The 17,911-nt window shown below is 38.6% G+C and overlaps 1 protein-coding gene across 1 annotated transcript; it reads right to left on the reverse strand.

Annotated features, from left to right (window-relative positions):
• Nucleotides 1-6,355: 6,355 nt before the first annotated feature.
• LOC130711500 (leucine-rich repeat receptor protein kinase HPCA1) lies at nucleotides 6,356-13,905 on the reverse strand. The gene is made up of 20 exons (XM_057561163.1): nucleotides 13,707-13,905; nucleotides 13,426-13,546; nucleotides 12,066-12,189; nucleotides 11,885-11,956; nucleotides 11,511-11,585; nucleotides 11,350-11,421; nucleotides 11,081-11,242; nucleotides 10,527-10,601; nucleotides 10,368-10,439; nucleotides 10,152-10,223; nucleotides 10,006-10,074; nucleotides 9,835-9,909; nucleotides 9,646-9,717; nucleotides 9,295-9,429; nucleotides 8,734-9,206; nucleotides 8,497-8,649; nucleotides 8,225-8,364; nucleotides 7,937-8,156; nucleotides 7,399-7,634; nucleotides 6,356-7,020 (listed from the first exon to the last, which is right to left on the reverse strand). Exons 2-20 carry the CDS (start codon nucleotides 13,508-13,510, stop codon nucleotides 6,511-6,513), a joined length of 2,892 nt encoding a protein of 963 aa, XP_057417146.1. The 5' UTR covers nucleotides 13,511-13,546; nucleotides 13,707-13,905; the 3' UTR covers nucleotides 6,356-6,510.
• Between the last annotated feature and the right edge of the window lie 4,006 nt (nucleotides 13,906-17,911).

A 17,911-nucleotide genomic window follows, 5' to 3' on the forward strand; every position in this document is an offset into this window, starting at 1 on the left:
CTTCTTCGTCTCATTCATTTTCCCTCTTGGCAGCACCTTCTTCTCCATGAGACAAGCCTCACCACCATGTAAGCTTCTCGTTCTTGCAACCAACACCACCACCGTGAAAGCCACCAACACCATGCCTTACTTCATCTTCTTCACCTTCCTTATTTCTTCTCAACAAACCACCACAACCTCCAAGTTTCTATTGCCTTGGATCTGATTGTGAGCTCCATGAGCAGAGTGGACACTTTGTGAGTACTTGGTCACCGGCGAGCCACTAACAGCCGCTGTCAAACAGCCACCACGAGACCACCACTCCTCCTCCTCATGACCGCAACAACCATGAGGAATCCAGCCTCCACCGTCCCTCCTTCTCCTTCACGCACAAGCCATAAAGAAGCCACCACAAATCTTCTTCTTCTTTTCTCCAAGGAACCACCACCATGGATCATTTTTCTCCACCCAAAACAGAGCACCAGCCATCACCACAAGCTTCTGTAGGGGATTCAAGCACCTCGATTGCACGGAGTAGTAGAGCGAGAAATCACAGATAAAGCACACAACATCTTTGGTCACGCAGTTCGGCCAAATTGCCTACCTCTGCGGCTATAGAGCAGCTATAGCTCCTTTGTATTACTTGTGGCATGAAGCATGTGGTACCAAGTACAACTTTTAGGGTTACAGAGTATACATATTTATAGGATACTACTAACCCTAGTAAAACATCATAAAATATTCTTAAACCCATATACAATCCCCTTAAATTAAATCCTAATAAACTGAATAGATTTAACCCAAAATAAAACACAAACAAATCTGAAACAAATCTTTCTGATTTTTTCTCTTTCTAATGAGCCAAAATCCCAACAATCTCCACCTTGGCGAATTCTCGAACCCTGTGAAGATATCTGCCTCAGTCTTCAGAACTTCGATTCCTTGGGATTGTACTCCTCCTCATGCTTAACACCGAGAACTTTGTAACAAGTCCAAGCCCGGCTCGAACCTATCACTGGTGACTGGCATGGTCAATAGTCGCACTACCTTGGAACCGAACTCCACTATGCTCAACACCCTGTTACTTCACTCCTCCACCTTGGCATCCATCCACTTCTCCTTCCTGGCGTGGCCATCGCCTCTTGAAAGTAGACAGATCTCCACCTTGTTCCGTGTCTTTCAGATCCGTCGGTTTCTCCTCTCACAACGATTTCTGCAATCCTTGTTGACCTCCCTTCGCAGCGGAAAATATCAGCCGTCACTATGGTTACTAACCATCAGCCCCTTCGCAAAAGTTACCCGGTCGTTACCATGGTTACTAACCATCGGCCCATCTGCGGAAGTTGTCCAGCCGTTACCATGGTCCCACGAACCATCGGCTGTGATACCACTTGTAGGGGAGAGTCAGGGTAGCCCATGGGCTGAGGAGCAAGACACCAACAGATTTCGACGCCACATCTTAACCCGAAACCTTAAGGCATTAGGTTTATGGGTCACATCTCTTATAAAGTCTTCTCCTCACCCAAACTTAACCAATGTGGGACTCCAACTCCGCACTTGAATTCTCAACAGCTTCTTTCTCCATGGCCAAAAGCACCACAACCATCTCCATGGAAGCAACGAAGACAACGTGAAACAGAACCAAGGACGCCGCCGACGCCGCCGACATCGTCAACTTTGGCCTTCGATTCCAGTGTCTTCGGGCCTCCGTTCACAGCGAGGTTAGTACCATTGGAACCCTTGCGACGTCCACAACAAAACCCATATTCCGGATCGTCGTTCCGTCGCCGTCGACCGCCGCCGCTGCCGCCTTTGGAGCCGATTTCCGGTCAACTCCGACTACCAATGGAAAAAAGGAGTGCACCACGACGATCCTTGCCGCGAGGAGAACAATAGCCCTCAATCAATTTCAGTTTTGGACAACTTTTGTCGGCGAGCTCCGTCGACCTACAATTTGACTGTCTGAGTAAACTGTCGACTTTTTCGGGAAACGGACAGCGCCAATGAGTTCCTGGCCGCGAAAGGATGAAGAACCAATACCCTTTTTGTGTCTCTGGCGACATTTCCTCCGTCAACCCCCGCACACTACGACTTTCTCTGGCGACTCTTCGCCGACAAGTTTTTGAAACTTGGATTTTGTAAGCCTTCAACCTTTGTATATGTTTTAGCCTCGGACAAACAAGTCTTAAAGAAAAATAAACTCTTTCGTTGTTATTGTGAAAATCGAAGTTTAAAAGTTGATTAGTGAAGAGTTTTGATTTGCTTTACAAATTGATTTCATTTCAAAAGAGTTATGTACTCTATTATTTTTTTAAGTTGTTGACTGAGAAAGCGTTGATTAAATTGTGGTTGCTTCGAGTCAATTGTCTGAAGTCGTAGCTTAAGACATTGAGTTAGTGAGTTAACTTAGTTAGTGATTTCGTTAAGTGTGCTTATGAAGGGTACGAATAACGGGAGCGCTTGGCGATGAAGCCAAATAATAAAAGGAAGCAAGACGACAAGGGAAAGCAAAGATGTGATCGAAATGAAGTCACCGTTTAGGAAGAAAATTGGCTAAGGTAAGGGTAACTCAGTTTTAGCGCGTCTTTGAGTCTTGCATGCTTTTATTGCACTGCATGCGTTTGAGATGAAGGTGTTTAACTTGATTGGCAATTGATTGAAATGTTGGCATGTTTTGCAATGTTGTATGCTTGTTTATGTTGAATTTTTTCTAAGGCTTGTGCCAAATGTTTTCTTGAGGCTTCAGCCGAATGAACTTATTGAGACGTGTGTCTCCGTTTTCTGAGTGGCTTCGGCCGTTTACTGGTTTCTGTCATTATTGCTTTCTAGTTGATATGACAGGGTTATGTTTTCCAGCACTGAATTATTGATTCATCGCTCAATAGAGCTTGAGGTGTTTGTGCGAATGTTGTGATTATGAATAACTTGTGATTATGCTGATTTGATTATTGAATTTGAGATTGTTGTTTGAGTGACTACTGAGTTGGATGAAATGTTTGACTTGCTTGAAGTGGCGGTGGAGTGGATATTTTCACATGACTGTCCCGTCTTTCGAGGCGTTATCAAGTGGCAGTGGAGTGGATATTTTCACATGACTGTCCCGTCTTTTGAGGCGTTATCAAGTGGTAGTGGAGTGGATATTTTCACATGACTATCCCGTCTTTCGAGGCGTTACTTAGTGGCGGTGGAGTGGATATTTTCACATGACTGTCCCGTCTTTCGAGGCGTTATCAAGTGGTAGTGAAGTGGATATTTTCACATGACTATCCCATCTTTCGAGATGTCCTAAAGTGGCAATGTAGTGGCGATGGTTCCACGTAACTGTCCCGTCCATAGTGGCGTTAAGTGGCAGATCAGTGGTTTTCGTTCCACGTGACTGTCCCGTCTTGCGAGACGCTTTTGATTTGACGGACTGTGTGGCCTTCGTGGCGTTATTAAGTGGCAGATCAATGGTTTTCGTTCCAGGTGACTGTCCCGTCTTGCGAGACGTTTTTTATTTGACCTGTCTTGGTAGTAGCACATAGTTGTACAACATGGCACTTATATATTGGATTTGATTTGATTTGATTTATATTGTTAAGGTTGTGGATATCTGGTTTGATTTTATGTTGTTGATTTTGCTGATATCTGATTTAAATCTATGTTGTTGATATCTGAATTAAATTTAGGTTGTTGGATATATGTCGTTATCTATCTTGAATTAAGTTGCTAGCTTATGTGCCATGTTATGCACTTAAACTTTGATAGCTTGCTTTTCCCTTTCATACGTGGTAATTGCATGGAGTTAACCCTTTCTGTTTGCTACTTGTTGTTTGGGCGCTTAACGCTATTAGGCGATGGAGAATCTTCGATGGAGCTTGACCTTCGTACGAGTCGGAGAGGAGAACTTGAAGAACTGTGGAAGACTTTAAGAATAGAGTCGGGTGTAGAGTTAGAGCCTTGAATTAGAGAGCTAACCATTATTGGTTTAAGCTTGCATAACGATTTTAGAAATTTATATTTTGGGTTTCGGGTACTCTCCTTGTTCAAGGCTTGATGTAAATCCCTTTGTAGTTAGGAGTATGCATGACATGTTTTGGAAATACATTTGAAAAGAAAAAAAATATATACTCGTGTTTATAAATCATTTGGAAAATATTGCATATTTACTTTAATAGGTTACTAAAGTGACACCCGAAATTCGGGGCGTTACAGTAAAAATAGAAGGAGAAAGAGAGGATAGGAAACTAACCAGGAAAGGACTGTGAGAAGAGGAGCAAGAGGGGCCGGAGCTTTAAGTTCGCAAGATCGGCAAAGGGAACCAGTGTGAGAGTCAGGGATGAATATGGGAACAGTTGGCAGTAAAAGGTGAATGATGGAAGGGGAAAGGATTTAAAGGCCAGGGAGAGTAGTGGTTGGGGAATCGTGCCTTGACGTGGCAGGATAAAATGATTACTCAAGGGAGTGCGGCGCGAGTTTCGGGAAGAGGAAAAAAAATGCATTAAATGAAAGGTTACAACAGTTGAAGCTTATTGGTTTGAATTCAAATTGTCAGGCTCTACTGTGATTCGAAAGGACGTTCCAAAGATAGCGGTTGAGATTCCTTGGATTCGCTGACTTTTGTATCACTTCAGGGCGCAACGCGTGGCGTAGGCTCGACACATGTCAAGGGATCACGATTCAGGACACATGCATGACTATGGCAGGGCGAGCGGACCGAGCGTCACCGCCACAAACTTTCTTGTGGACTTGGTCTGCCAAGGGAGCGTGACAAGACATCCGAAATGTAAATTCTTAAGCTTTAAATTACCAAGCCATGTTGACAATTGTGCTTTGTTTTCACACCTTATTTTTAGCAATAGTTAGCTTCTTATGGCCATCGCCTTGTTTCTTCTGTTTAAAAGACACACTTAGCTCTCATGCTTCGAGCTCGGTGTCTTGTGGACTTGTGGACTGGGCGAGACCCCAGGGTCCCTCGCCCAGGAGCGCTGGCCTGGGGCGATGAGCAGACCGGGGACTTGGGCCTTCCTCCCGGAGGCCCAACTGGCCCATTAGGATGACTTGGAGGCACTAAGCCCAACTCCCCCAACTATAAATAGGGGAGGGATACCAAATGTAAAGGACTCTTGGCTCATTTGTGAAATAACAAGATTGAAATTCAGTTATTCTCTCTCCAAAGCGGTTACGCTGTCATTCTCCCTAGGAATCTCACATCATGTTCCTTACACCTTAGGTACTATACCTCATCTCAATGTTCATGATGGAACACCTACATTCAAGCTAACAAGGTTATCCAACTGTTAAAGTTAATTTATTGAATGCCTTGTTTATTTTTTCTATATTAAATATTTGATGTGACTATTTTTACTGTTTCTTGCTTGCAGAAAGATAACATTATGAAGAATTATAGGAACAAAGTGTTTCCTCATTTTGACCGGTTGGTAATAATTTTTGGGAAAGATCGTGCCAATGAGAAAGGTGCAGAAGATCTTGCTGATGTTGTTGAGGACTTGGACAAAGAAACTAACACTCATGGGAACAATATTACTGATGAACATATGGAGGAAATTATTGGGTTAAGTGATGAAGATATTCAAGATGTCACTCAATCAATGTTCACTAATCAAAATAAAGTTAAGGAGAAAATTCATATTAATTTTTGATTTAAATTTAAATGTTAATTCAATACTTCAATTAAATTAGTTGATGAATGAGAGAAAAAAAAAACTAATTTTTTATGCTAAGAACTCAAAAAGTAAAACTCCTTATATAAGAACTAGGTCTTATTTTTAAGAGCTAAGACGTTCATCTCAACCTCCTCCAATGGTTAAGAACTCAGCTCTTAGTTCTTAGCTCAGAAATAAGAACTAAGAACCTTGCATTGGAGATGCTCTAATAGATTAACCAAAATTATGTTTTCAATTGCAATTCACTTTTAATGGGAGTATGTAATGTCAAATACATACTCTCACCAATATCTATTACCATTGAAGCATATTTTTAATTCCAACATGCCTAGTGAGAGTATGTGAGTGTAGATACTCAATTTAGTCATGAAAAGTGTGTTTGCATTTATTATTGCTTAATGTAAAAGGTTTAAATAAAACTTGCAATTAATAAAATAATTTTTTATATAAACTTTTAAGAGTTGTTGGGTTGGAGTAAAAATTAATAAAAAAGTGTAGAAGATGTGACATTATTGGAAGTTATAAAAAGTAAAATGTAAATACTTTAGTGAGTATCATGGTTAAAGATGCTCTTAGTGATCATCCACTTACTTACCTAAAGCGATAAAGAAGTTGTGGTGAAAAGTTGAAAAGTCCTTCAGAAGTTGAAAAGTCAATACATGAGAAGTTTAGTTTAAAGAAATTGACTTGTCTCATGCCTATACATAGAATTGCTATGATGAGTCTGAGATAAACTTGCATTACTGAAAGAAAAGAATAGACAACATTATCTTTCTTAAAAGGAACAGGAATAACATAACAAGTTAAAGTTTTCTTTTGAGAATGCAGAAGAAAAGAAAGTGATATCTGACAAAACTACTTAGCCTTATTTGGGTTCTACTTTTGTTGAAGGTGTGTATCCCCCACTATAATCAAAGGCATTATTACTATCATTAACATTGTCCCTGGTAGCATCAATGTAAGGATGTTTCATAGCACCCTTAGTAACTCCAAAATCAGTGGCAGATGAGGACGCAGAAGTAGAATTTGTATTCACCCCATCATTCTGTAACATGGTCTCAAATGCTTTCACAACTTCACTCATTGTTGGACGGTCTGAAGCTGAATCCTCAACACATTGCATTGCCAACTCTAAGAACCTCCCAAACCCTATGAGGTTTGGTGTGTTTCTCACCACTGGATCCATGAGTTCCCTCAAACCATAATGCTCTTCATCTTTCTTGTTCATCAAGGTTCGCACCTCGCGGACAATGTACTTACCCTTCTCAATAGGTTGTCTGGATGTTATCAATTCAAGCATAACTACCCCGAAACTGTACACATCACTCTTGTCAGTTAGTTGTTGGGTCATGTAATATTCAGGATCCAGATAACCCTGCAGATCAATTACCAAGTTGTGTTTACCATAGAGAAAAGAGAAAGCAAATGAAAGACACCATCATGGAGATTTTTCCGCTAACAATTCCACGTAAAACACAAGTAACAATTTTGAGAATGTTGTGAAATATAGTCGTGAAAATCGCAATAAAGCTCAGAAAATGACAAAAATTTGCTATTTTATTTTTTCATAAGATGTCCTATCCTTTGGAATTTAAAGTTCCTGGCAAAGATGAACCAGCAAAATCCAAATATTGAATGTAGTTATTTAATCACACTAGGTATTTTGTTGTGCATAGTGAATGTATGTGTAAAATTGCTGGTGGATTTGAAACTAAGATATTTTGAACTTAAGAACTGGTTCAATGTTTCTCACCAGTGTCCCTTTAACCTGAGTTGAAACGTGGCCTTTCTCACTGTCAGCTGCTAGCTTTGACAAGCCAAAATCTGCAACCTTTGCTGTTAAACTTTCATCCAGCAAGATATTAGATGACTTCACATCTCTGTGGATTATGGGAGGGTTGGCAAGCTCATGCAAATATGCAAGTCCTCTGGCCGAACCAAGAGCAATGCGGAGTCTCCTCTTCCAGTCAAGATGAATGCCAGATTTTCCTGCAATTCACATTGATGATTCTATTAATTGTTTAAGGAGTATTATGGTTTCCTTTCTCTTGTGACAAAAAACTATCCGCAAAATGCTGGCCTAAGCCCAGATAAAGGAGAAAAGTTGTGTTATACTTTCAGCAGCCAACTTAAAACTTACCAATACCTTCAATATGAATCAATATAGCCGACCTCACTTTGTGGGATATAGGTCTTAGTTATTGTTGTTGTTTTATTGATATTTCTGCTCTATGCAATGGTTGTTTACCAAATAATTTACTCACTTGAGTGTTTGCGCAATGAGAACTAACCTGATAAACTCTCCCTAAGTGTTCCATTGGGCATAAATTCATAAACCAACATTTGTTCTCCTTGCTCAAAGCAGAATCCCACAAGGCCAACAAGATTCTTGTGGTGAACTCTTGAGAGCAACTCGATTTCATTCTTGAACTCTAGGCCTCCTTGCGTCGATCCTTGTTGAGCTCGTTTGATTGCAACCATTTTTCCATCAGGGAAAACTCCTTTGTACACCTAGAGGAAATAAAAGAGAATCATTAAACATTTCAAGAACCAGAAACATTTTAACACAAAGACAATACCTTGCCATAGCCACCAGAGCCTATCTCACTACTTTGCGAGAAATTATTGGTGCACTTTTTGAGTTCGTCATAAGAGAACCATCTTGCTCCCTTTAATTGTGGTGCACCTCCACTATCTTGGCCACTTGGTGCCCATGATGCTGGAAGAAAGAGGTGATTGTGATTTAGACAAAACTGATGATAGCATTTCTAGTGTTTTTTTTTCTTTGGGGGGGGGGGGGGGGTCATAAGTAATAACTAATAACAAGAAAATGAGTACATTGTATATTTACCAAATGGTCTACTTAATCCAATTGCTTTCTCTGCGCGTTTCTTTTGCAGAATCGCGTATACTCCTAGTCCTATGAGGCTCAGCATCAGAACTGTGCAGCCAATTGCAATCCCAATAACAACACCTTTTCTAAGAGAAGATCCTTTGTTGGAGTCTGAAATCATTTCCATTTTGATAAATTTCATTTCTAACACTGCATAGAAGTTGCAATTGTAACTGTATTTTGTTTTTGTGTTACCTGAGAAAGCATAAGGAAACGCAATGAAGTAATAGGGTCCAAACTCATGTGGAGGCTTGTAAGTTTGGTTACTCAATGAAAACCCAATTCTTTGAACTTCTGACCTATTAAAATATAGTCCTTCTGGTGGAAAGAGTGCTAGTTGCACTTGAAGATAATCATCACTATTGAAGAAGGGATTTTGCAAAGAAACTGAGCCAGGAGTCAAACCCAATTTTACCCAAAGGCTCATTTCCAGTGAATGGAAAGTGCTTACATTAGACAATTCTCTGAACAAGGGTCCTCTAAAGTAGAACGTTCCTTGATATGGATATGAACATTCACAACTTTGTGGGCAGATCTTCTGATCAGGAGGACAAGATTTGCCTCCACAATTAGCCAAGCTGGTCGAATACGGTTGTTTACGCTGTTGCTGAAGTTGGCAGTAATTTGTGTGTGAAATAGCACTAGTGCAAACTGGATTTCCTATGAGACTGAAAGGGAAGAGGTAGAAATTAGAAAAAGGTCATAAAAATGAAAATGCACATGAAGTACAAGATTATAGAGAAAAAGTTGTCTCACATTAATGTGTTTTTGTATTGTGAACTTAGTGTTACTGAGGAAATCTGGTTAGCCTGCAAATCTACAAGCTGCAACTGAGGACAAATGCTGTCACCCATGTCCAATGTGTTGTTCAATGCATTGTTTCGCAGTTTCCTGAGGATGATTTAGAAGATGAAAAATTATGACTACTTCTCTTTTCGTTGCAATATAGAGCCTCGTTGGATGCGGATCAAAGAGAACTTATTGGAGTTTATCCAGTGTTTTTTCTAGTATATAATCTCTGACAAGTGCTCTTTAGTCCGTATTCAAACCGTTGTATATTCGAGCTGATATCTCTACTTATCTTACACCTCAAAGTTGGGGACTTACACTTGTTGTATCTGAGGAAGGCTGAAGAGTTTCGTGGGAAGAGGACCTTGAAGAGATCCAAACTCCATAATACTTGAAGCACAACACAGGTTAAGGTAAAAAATTACCTTGTTAGATCGAAACTCATTTTCTTAAGTTCACGAAACACGTAAAGGGAGAAACTCTTTTCTGTGATCAGTACAGACTTACAGCGTGGTGAGTGATGGTAGAGTTGAGAGCCAAATTGGAGCTTCAGATGGATCAAAAGAGTTGTTACTAAGATCCCTACACAAGATTCAAAATTGACCTCAGAATTGTGTGAATGATAAAATCATATTAAAGAAAAGAAAGTAGAAGTACCAACTCATGCCAATCACTTACACATAGTTGAGTGTATCCATTGTAGTTAAGTCTGGCAACGGACCTGTCAATTTATTGTGTGCTAAATTCCTGAAAGAGAACAATACTCCATTTATGGCTACTATAAAATCCTTGTATATTTTCATATCCCAAATATAAATACTTACAGTTCATTGATGTTTGTAAGGTTATTGAGATTTGAAGGGACCTCTCCAGTCATGAAATTTCTATCAAGCCGGCTGCCATAAATTGGAAAGAAAAAGTTCATGAAAACAGGAAACTTAGTAAAATAGAAGTGAAGTGGAAAATAAAATCAATTAAAAGGAAGAAAGAATTGTGTGAATAAATGGAAAATGTGAAATATGAAGGAAATAATTACTTACAGGACCTCAACTGTCTGAACTAGTCCTATTGTCGAAGGTATGCTCCCTTGTAAATTGTTTCCATCAAATAATCTGTCAGGAAGAAAAACAGTTCAAAAAATAACAATAGTTGAGAGTATAAACTTATGAACATGATTAAATGCCAAAATGGCAACTTACATGTGTATGAGTACCATCTCTGAGCTGAAAAGTTTGGGGGGAATGGTACCTGAAAGCTGGTTCTTATTGAAATGGCTGCATAAAATAGCAATAAAAAAACTTTTGCTATAATACCTGATATAGCAACTAATAATGGACTAAAAGATGAAAGGGGCAGTTTTTTAACACATTGTTTTTTGTTTTATAATATAAAACCATTCATGTGTCTTCACTCAACAGCTTAGAGTGCATGACATGGTATCAGAGCCTATATGACCAAGTGGTATAGAGTACATTCCTTGTTACCCCCAAATTATTCTAATAAATAGTTGAATTTCAGCACAAGTGTCTATGTGCATTGTCCACAGCCCATGCTTCAAATCCAATGGTCTCTTGCGTGCATATTAGGAAGATAATATAAAACTAGTCATGTGTCCTATAACCAACAAAAACTTAAAAAGTGAGAATGGTACAACCTAAAATGTTACCATGTCATGAACTCTAAGCTGTTAATGAGAGCTGCATTAATCTAAAAGTACTTATAAAGTGTCAACCTAAAACAAACGAAAACTCACAAGTGCTTAGCCTTTAAAAGCAGGTCTAATCCAGGGGTGGTGGAGGTTGAAACTGGTAGAGACCCTGTGAGCTGATTGTCAGCCAAGTCCAGCCAATAGAGTTTGGAGAGATTACCCAATGAAGGAGGTATTTTTCCAGTGAAGTTGTTTGAATTTAAAGCCCTGAAACAGTTCAATGAGATACTGAATTCATAATCCTGAAAAAGGAATATTCTGAAAGGAAGAGGGGGTCACTAATTTGTAAATGACTCTTTCAAGATTATTCTTACAGGAAAGATAGCTCTGAAAGTTTCCCCAATGCATCTGGAATACTGCCACTGAAGCTGCAACCAGCCAAAATCCTGAAACAGAGAAGAAAAGCCTTAGGCAAGCTAATAGTAGTTGCACCTTGATATGATATGAGGAAATTATCTGGTTTCTTGAATCTTACAATATATTTAGCTTGCTCAGCTCTCCTAATTCTTGAGAGAGAGGCCCCATCAAATCCTTATTAAATGATAAGTCCCTGCATTTAAATTAAATGACATAGATAATTAGCAAAAACATGCTATGGAAAATTGTACATATTTTTTAGAACAAGTGCTAAGTCAATATTGTGGTGGCAATATACTTTAGAGATCTTGTGGTTGTAACTAGTTAGATTAGTAACATGGTGCAACCTTAATTCCTAGTCTTTACTGCATGTTTGGAAGTATTCATACAATTCTAAAGCTCCTGAGTGCCAGAATTGATTCTGATGAAAGAGAAGCTGATTGAAACATGCTATTAGTTTCCTTCGAACAAGAAACAAAAAATCATACTTACAAGGATCTCAATTCAGTGAGTCCGGCAATATCTCCACTCAATTTACCCTTCAGGCCCATGGTTGAGAGTCCCCTACATTTACATTGCACATAGCAAATTACTCTTAAATTACTAATTGGAAAAGTGATTGCAAGGTTGAGGAACACAGATAAAAAAGATGTTCCAAATGATGAATTATTACAATGAAGTAACCCTGGATTTGTTGCAGGTCACTCCTTCCCAGCGTTCTCCACAAGGGTCAGCTGATTTGTCCCAACTAGGTGGTGTATTTTGCCATATATCTTTTAAAGATCTAAGTGCAACAACTGCAACAGTATATAAATAACCATTAAATTTATCGAAAAATAAATAACCATTAAATTTAAACCGAATGTAGTTAGTAATTTCATTTAAGGCTCTCTTTGATTTACTTAGATTTTCGGCCAGGGTGAACTAATATAATGATCAATGTTGAGTTGACCTACTGAAAAGGCTCTAGTGCTCTAAAAACTACATGAATTTTCTTCCTACTATAAAAGCTAAGGAAAGATGACGAGACTCGCGCAACGGTAAGGTTGCATGTGACTTTGTAGTCACAAGTTCCAACCGTGGAATCAGTCTCTTACAAAAATGTAAGGTAAAAAATGGGGTCCGACACTGCACATAGCCGAAGCTTTATTGCACCAAGTTTTTTTTTTTTTAACAAATGGGGTCCGACACTGCACATAGGAGAACTCAATTAATGCTCTTCTTGTCAAAAATCTTATTTTAGGTTATGGATTTTTTTTTTGTTTAATACACGTTTCTCCACATGAGGCAATCAAAAATCATATTTTGCTAGAGTTACTCTTGTTGTGGATACACCCTAAATAATGAGTGAGAGAAAGGAAGAAAACAGTAAAAATTGTGAGAAGTGAAGAATAATATGAAGATAAAAATACAAAAAAGTTGAGATGTAGGCAGAAAAATGTGGGTGCTAATACAATTATCCCCAACAAGTAAATGGTAGAAAAAATCACTAATAAGTGTAGAGTGTGAGCTTGATGAACATTAGATCATCTGGATGAGTTCCTAGGTAAAAAATCAATTAATATTTTTTTTTCTCAGGAAACAAGCATTCTTATTAATTTATTAACAATCAAATGCCATATCATATAGTTAGAACCAAGTTAAACCCATGTTAGGTTCAATTCAGATAATCACTACTACGTAATTATAGATCAAATATAGTCTGAATATAGCCTGTGTTGATTCAAGTAAGGAGAAGGGGACCAAATATGCTTAATGAAAAGATACTATTACAGATCATGTCTAGATTCAAAAGGTAATCAATATTTAATAAAACCAGTTTAATACTTCATTCCAAAATTCTTGATGAACAATTTACATGTTTGGAAATCTTCCTACAATTAATTCTAAAGTCAAAATCAATTCTAAGGATAGAGAAGCTTTCATGAGCAGCTTCTGAGTGTCGGAGTTGATTTTGAGAAAAAATAAACTGATCCAAACATGTTATAGAAAAGACACTTGTGACCAATAAAAGAAATGGGATGAAACATTACCATCTTGAGGATCAGTAAATGAGGATATGCCATGAATTTGAGCCCCCAAAAGTCCCAGAAAGAGCAACACACGGATTATTGTCATGTTGGGAAGAGTTCTCAGTTGCTTCCCAATGTATTGCTGATTATAGCACAAACAACATGATCAGACAAAAGAAATTGATTCAACTAAAGAAAGGGTATGCAATATTGCATTATGTAACAAGCTAATAACTAGCAAGCACAAAGAGATGTTGTAGCAAGTTGAAGAGATAGAGGAAGAGGAAGCAGCAAAAGAATACCGGTTATAGAAAGACAAAAGAATGAAAAAGCATGTACTCCATTTTATTGATTTTTCTTGTCTTAGAAGCTAATCCAATTCAATGTTGTTGCCACTTGCCACTATCAATAACACCATCATAGTCCTTTTCACTTTTCCCCCTCCAAACTGCAAATTTAATCATGAACGAGTTGGCATGCATCTTACCCTTTCCTTCACTCTCCAACCAGTAGTGATCGTTTTGACTCTTAACTATCTTGTCATCATTTGACAATATTGGCAATGACCAATGAAAAATATCTTGCAACTTGTGCATTAATCCACTTGTTCCATTTAATTGATGTGTATCATCAAGTTAATGAAAGCAGGTTTGGTAGGTGTGAGATGGTCCCACTTCACTAAATCACATGTATCTGTATTTTTTTATTTTTTGTTACTACACATGTATCTGCATTATCCATGAGTTGTTGCCAAAGTTTATACACATCTATACAAAATAAATTTGGTTACAATACACATCTAATAATTTAAAATTGTATTTGTAATTATCAGTTAATTAAGTAGTTACTCAATGTAGGTGAAAATAATGAGTTCATTGTTGAACTGAGACCTAGGTATGATTTATTTTGAGTGACATTAAAGGGATCAAACCAGCATTACGGTAAGGAGTAAACAACATATGGGTGTGAAAGAGTTAATCAAATTTATACAAATCAACGAAACTAAAAAGTTGATGCCTTTGGACCAAAAAATAATAATTTAAGTGATGCTTCAAATCCAATTCAATTCAATAGTATCGGAATCGTTCAATCTTAAATTACATTAGTTTAATTGTTTAAATATATTTTTTTAAATGAAACATATTGTTTTCTAAACAAGTGGGAATATTTTATCAGGAAAGACTACTGTGGTCCCTTTGCAGACCTCACAAAATTGATTTCACTTCCCTTATTGGACAAACCACCACCACCGAGGGCAAGGTCGAAGGCCACCATCGTGGAAGGGAGGAAGGATGTTGCGCGTTTCATCATCTCCTTCAATTTTTCCGGTGAAGCTTCTTATGGATGACATTATTCGTGTCCTGAAAGGAGGAGGACTACCTAGAAACCACCTAAAATGCAATGCATTCCGATCTGAAAATTTTAAGGTGACCAACTTCGACTTGTAAATTAAGTTTGTGGCAAGCTCAATGAGTTTTAGGGGAACAAACATCACCGCAGCGCTCCTTGTCATGAGAGGAAGAGGATCCACTACTTAGTTCTGCTCCGGTGACAGAGCCACTGCATCTTTGTCGTAAGCCACCACGATCTGATGAGAGAAATGAGTGATATTCATGAGAAGGAAGAAGTGGTGAAAGTAAAGAGAGGAAAAGGAAGAGAGAGATGCTTCCGAGGCACTCAGTAAAGATATAAACTTTTTGGAGTTTTCACGGAGGGAAGTGGAGATCCGGCATGGTGGTGGTTTTCATGAGGAAGAAGAATAAGTAAAAGTGAACAGAGGAAAAGGAAGATAGATGCTTTTGGAGCACTGAGGAAGGTAAATGTGGAAGCTTTTTGAAATTTTCATGAAGAAAAGCGAAGATCACATGGTGGTGGTGGTGGTGGCCTGAGCTATGGTGGTAGTGTTCACGTGGAAGCAGAAGAAGTGAAAAATGGACCACCTATGGAACCGGGATTTTGGTTTAACACCCCACCCATTAGGCCCCCCGCCCCACCTGAAGGGGCGAAATTACCAGAAATCCAGTTGATTAATAACGGTAAATGATTACCCGACACGATAAGGGGTAATCATTTACCGATTGTGTTTAAAACATATAAATACGGCAGTTTGGGTTTTGAAACCCATAATTTCAAAACCCAAATTTCCCTCCCCAAATCGCACCCTCTTCAATCTCTCCCAAAATCCGGTTCCACCACTTCAATCTCCCTCAAAGCTCCGTTCTAATCATCATCAAAGCTCCCTCAAAGACCCATTCCATTACATTCAAAAGGTAAGTTTTGATTTTCAATGATTCTCACATTTCAAGTTTGAATTAGGTGAATGATTGAACACTAGGGTAGTTGATTGATGATTAGAGGTAGGTTTTGTTGTGTTTTGTTGACTGAAATTGCATGAAATGAGTATGGGCACTAGTGGGGCGCGATTTGGGTCTGCATTTGAACACTGTAATATCGGAAAATCATTTTCCGATATGATAATGGAAAATGATTTTCCGATATGACAATGCAGATTTTCAAATTTATTTCCAATATTTAACCATGGCATGTATTTAACTTCCAAGATTACTTTGCTGATTTGTTGAGAATTGGAAAAGATCAAGATAGATTTGAGTTTCATCTTGTTCATGTTTGGTAATTAGGAAAGTTGTTTCTTGTTTTTGTTTGCTAGTGATGATGGTTGCTTTTAAAGTTTTTGCACAATGCTTGGTAGTGGATTAGTTCTTAAATTGACCTTAACACAGCTAGAAATTGTTAATCACATTCACATGCAATGTTGCTATTTTGGTACTTCAAAATAATTAGAGGTTTTAGAGTCTTGATATAGAAATGACGGTTGAGTTAGAACTTACAAGTTGTCCTTTTTGTTAATTCTCTATATTTTCCTTTTGATATCGTTAGTTGCTAAATGATTGGTTGGAAATTTCCGGATTAAGTAGAAAAATGACTCAAATGATATGCTCATATGTGAAAATGCTTTACTTATTATGACAAGTATTGTTAAATTTGTTTGTTTTGCACAGATAGCGAGAATGAAGGGCGGGAGGAAGAGGTCGCGACATGCTTCTACTAGTGAGGATCCAGCGGATCGACACGAGCGCTTGCATGCTTCTAGCAGGCGCATAGGACTTCATTCTTGTCTGTTCAGCATCAATGAGTTTCAAGAATTTGTTTGACACAAATCCCCGAATATTTGTGTAGAATGGGGTCTTGAAAATGTGCTCAATTCTGTTAATACTGCGCTCAAACGATGCTACTATCTCAGTGTGGCGATTGATGGTCAAACTATGCGACGCATCCCATGAAGTGGCTAGGTCACCCTTGATGTTCCGCAACATCAACTTCAAGCTGGCATGTGCACCTTCAGCCCTGCAAACAAACAAATCGCCTTATTACTTTCAATTCTAAAACATATAAGAATTAATACTGTAATAATCTATGAAATGAAAAAATAAAACCAATAATAACATAATTTTTGTACCTGTTGCTTGTTGTTGTTCCAAAATGCATCACATGATTTGTCCATGTCTTGGCAAATTTCTCCTTGTGGACCAACCATGTAGTAGAACTATTAGTGGTAAACTTGCTGTATTTAGGATGACACAGTTTAAACAAGGACATCCGATTTACTTCAAATTCTGCAACTGTTGGAACTTCTACCACGTCGGCCCACTTCTCCATAACCTCTTCAGCAACATTATCCGTGCCAGCATACTCTTTGCACTTTGCCAAAACACACTTGTTTATGTGCCACAAGCATAGTAAATGGGGAGTGGTGGGAAGGCTTTGTGGAACAGCACTCAATAAGGAAAGATCTCTGTCCGTCACAATCACTCTAGGCAACCTGGATTGGTCGGAAATCAGAGACTTCATACACTCCAATGCCCAAATGTAGTCATCTGTGGTCTCACTGCCAATGTAACAGAATGCTATTGAGTATGTTTTATCCGTGGAGGTCAGGCTAACAATCTCGAGCAAGGGTAGTTTGTATTTGCTGGTCTTGTATGTGCTGCAATCCATGATCACTACATATGGAAATGTGTTGAAAAGTTTGACGGCATTCGGATGAGCCCAAAATATATCTCTAATCACATCCAATCCGGGTTCATTTCTTTCAAAGTGAACATACTTCTCCCCGCCCAACTTCTTCAGCAAGTATTGCATCTTTGTCAGTGACCCACGAGCGGATTTTCTTAACCGCTTGCAAACACCATAAATCAATCGACCAGCGTAATTGTGGCCAAGTAGTGACCCAGCTACGAGATGGATGTGTCTACCCTCCATCACCTTCAACCAACCACCATCCTTTACCATCTTTCGTACGTCGTCCTTTTAGCCTAAAAGGACAACCTGTTTTTTGTGTTGACGTTCCTTCAACAAGATCAGGATCTCTATAGGGAATATACACATTATGCTTCTCACACCCCAGAATGACATATTCTTTTCTTCCATTCGCACCACTATCAGACTTTGTTGTCACCAAAACAAAATTATTTATATTTGAAATGTC

This window comes from Lotus japonicus, chromosome 4 (genome assembly GCF_012489685.1).
Source record: "Lotus japonicus ecotype B-129 chromosome 4, LjGifu_v1.2".
NCBI lineage: Eukaryota > Viridiplantae > Streptophyta > Magnoliopsida > Fabales > Fabaceae > Lotus > Lotus japonicus.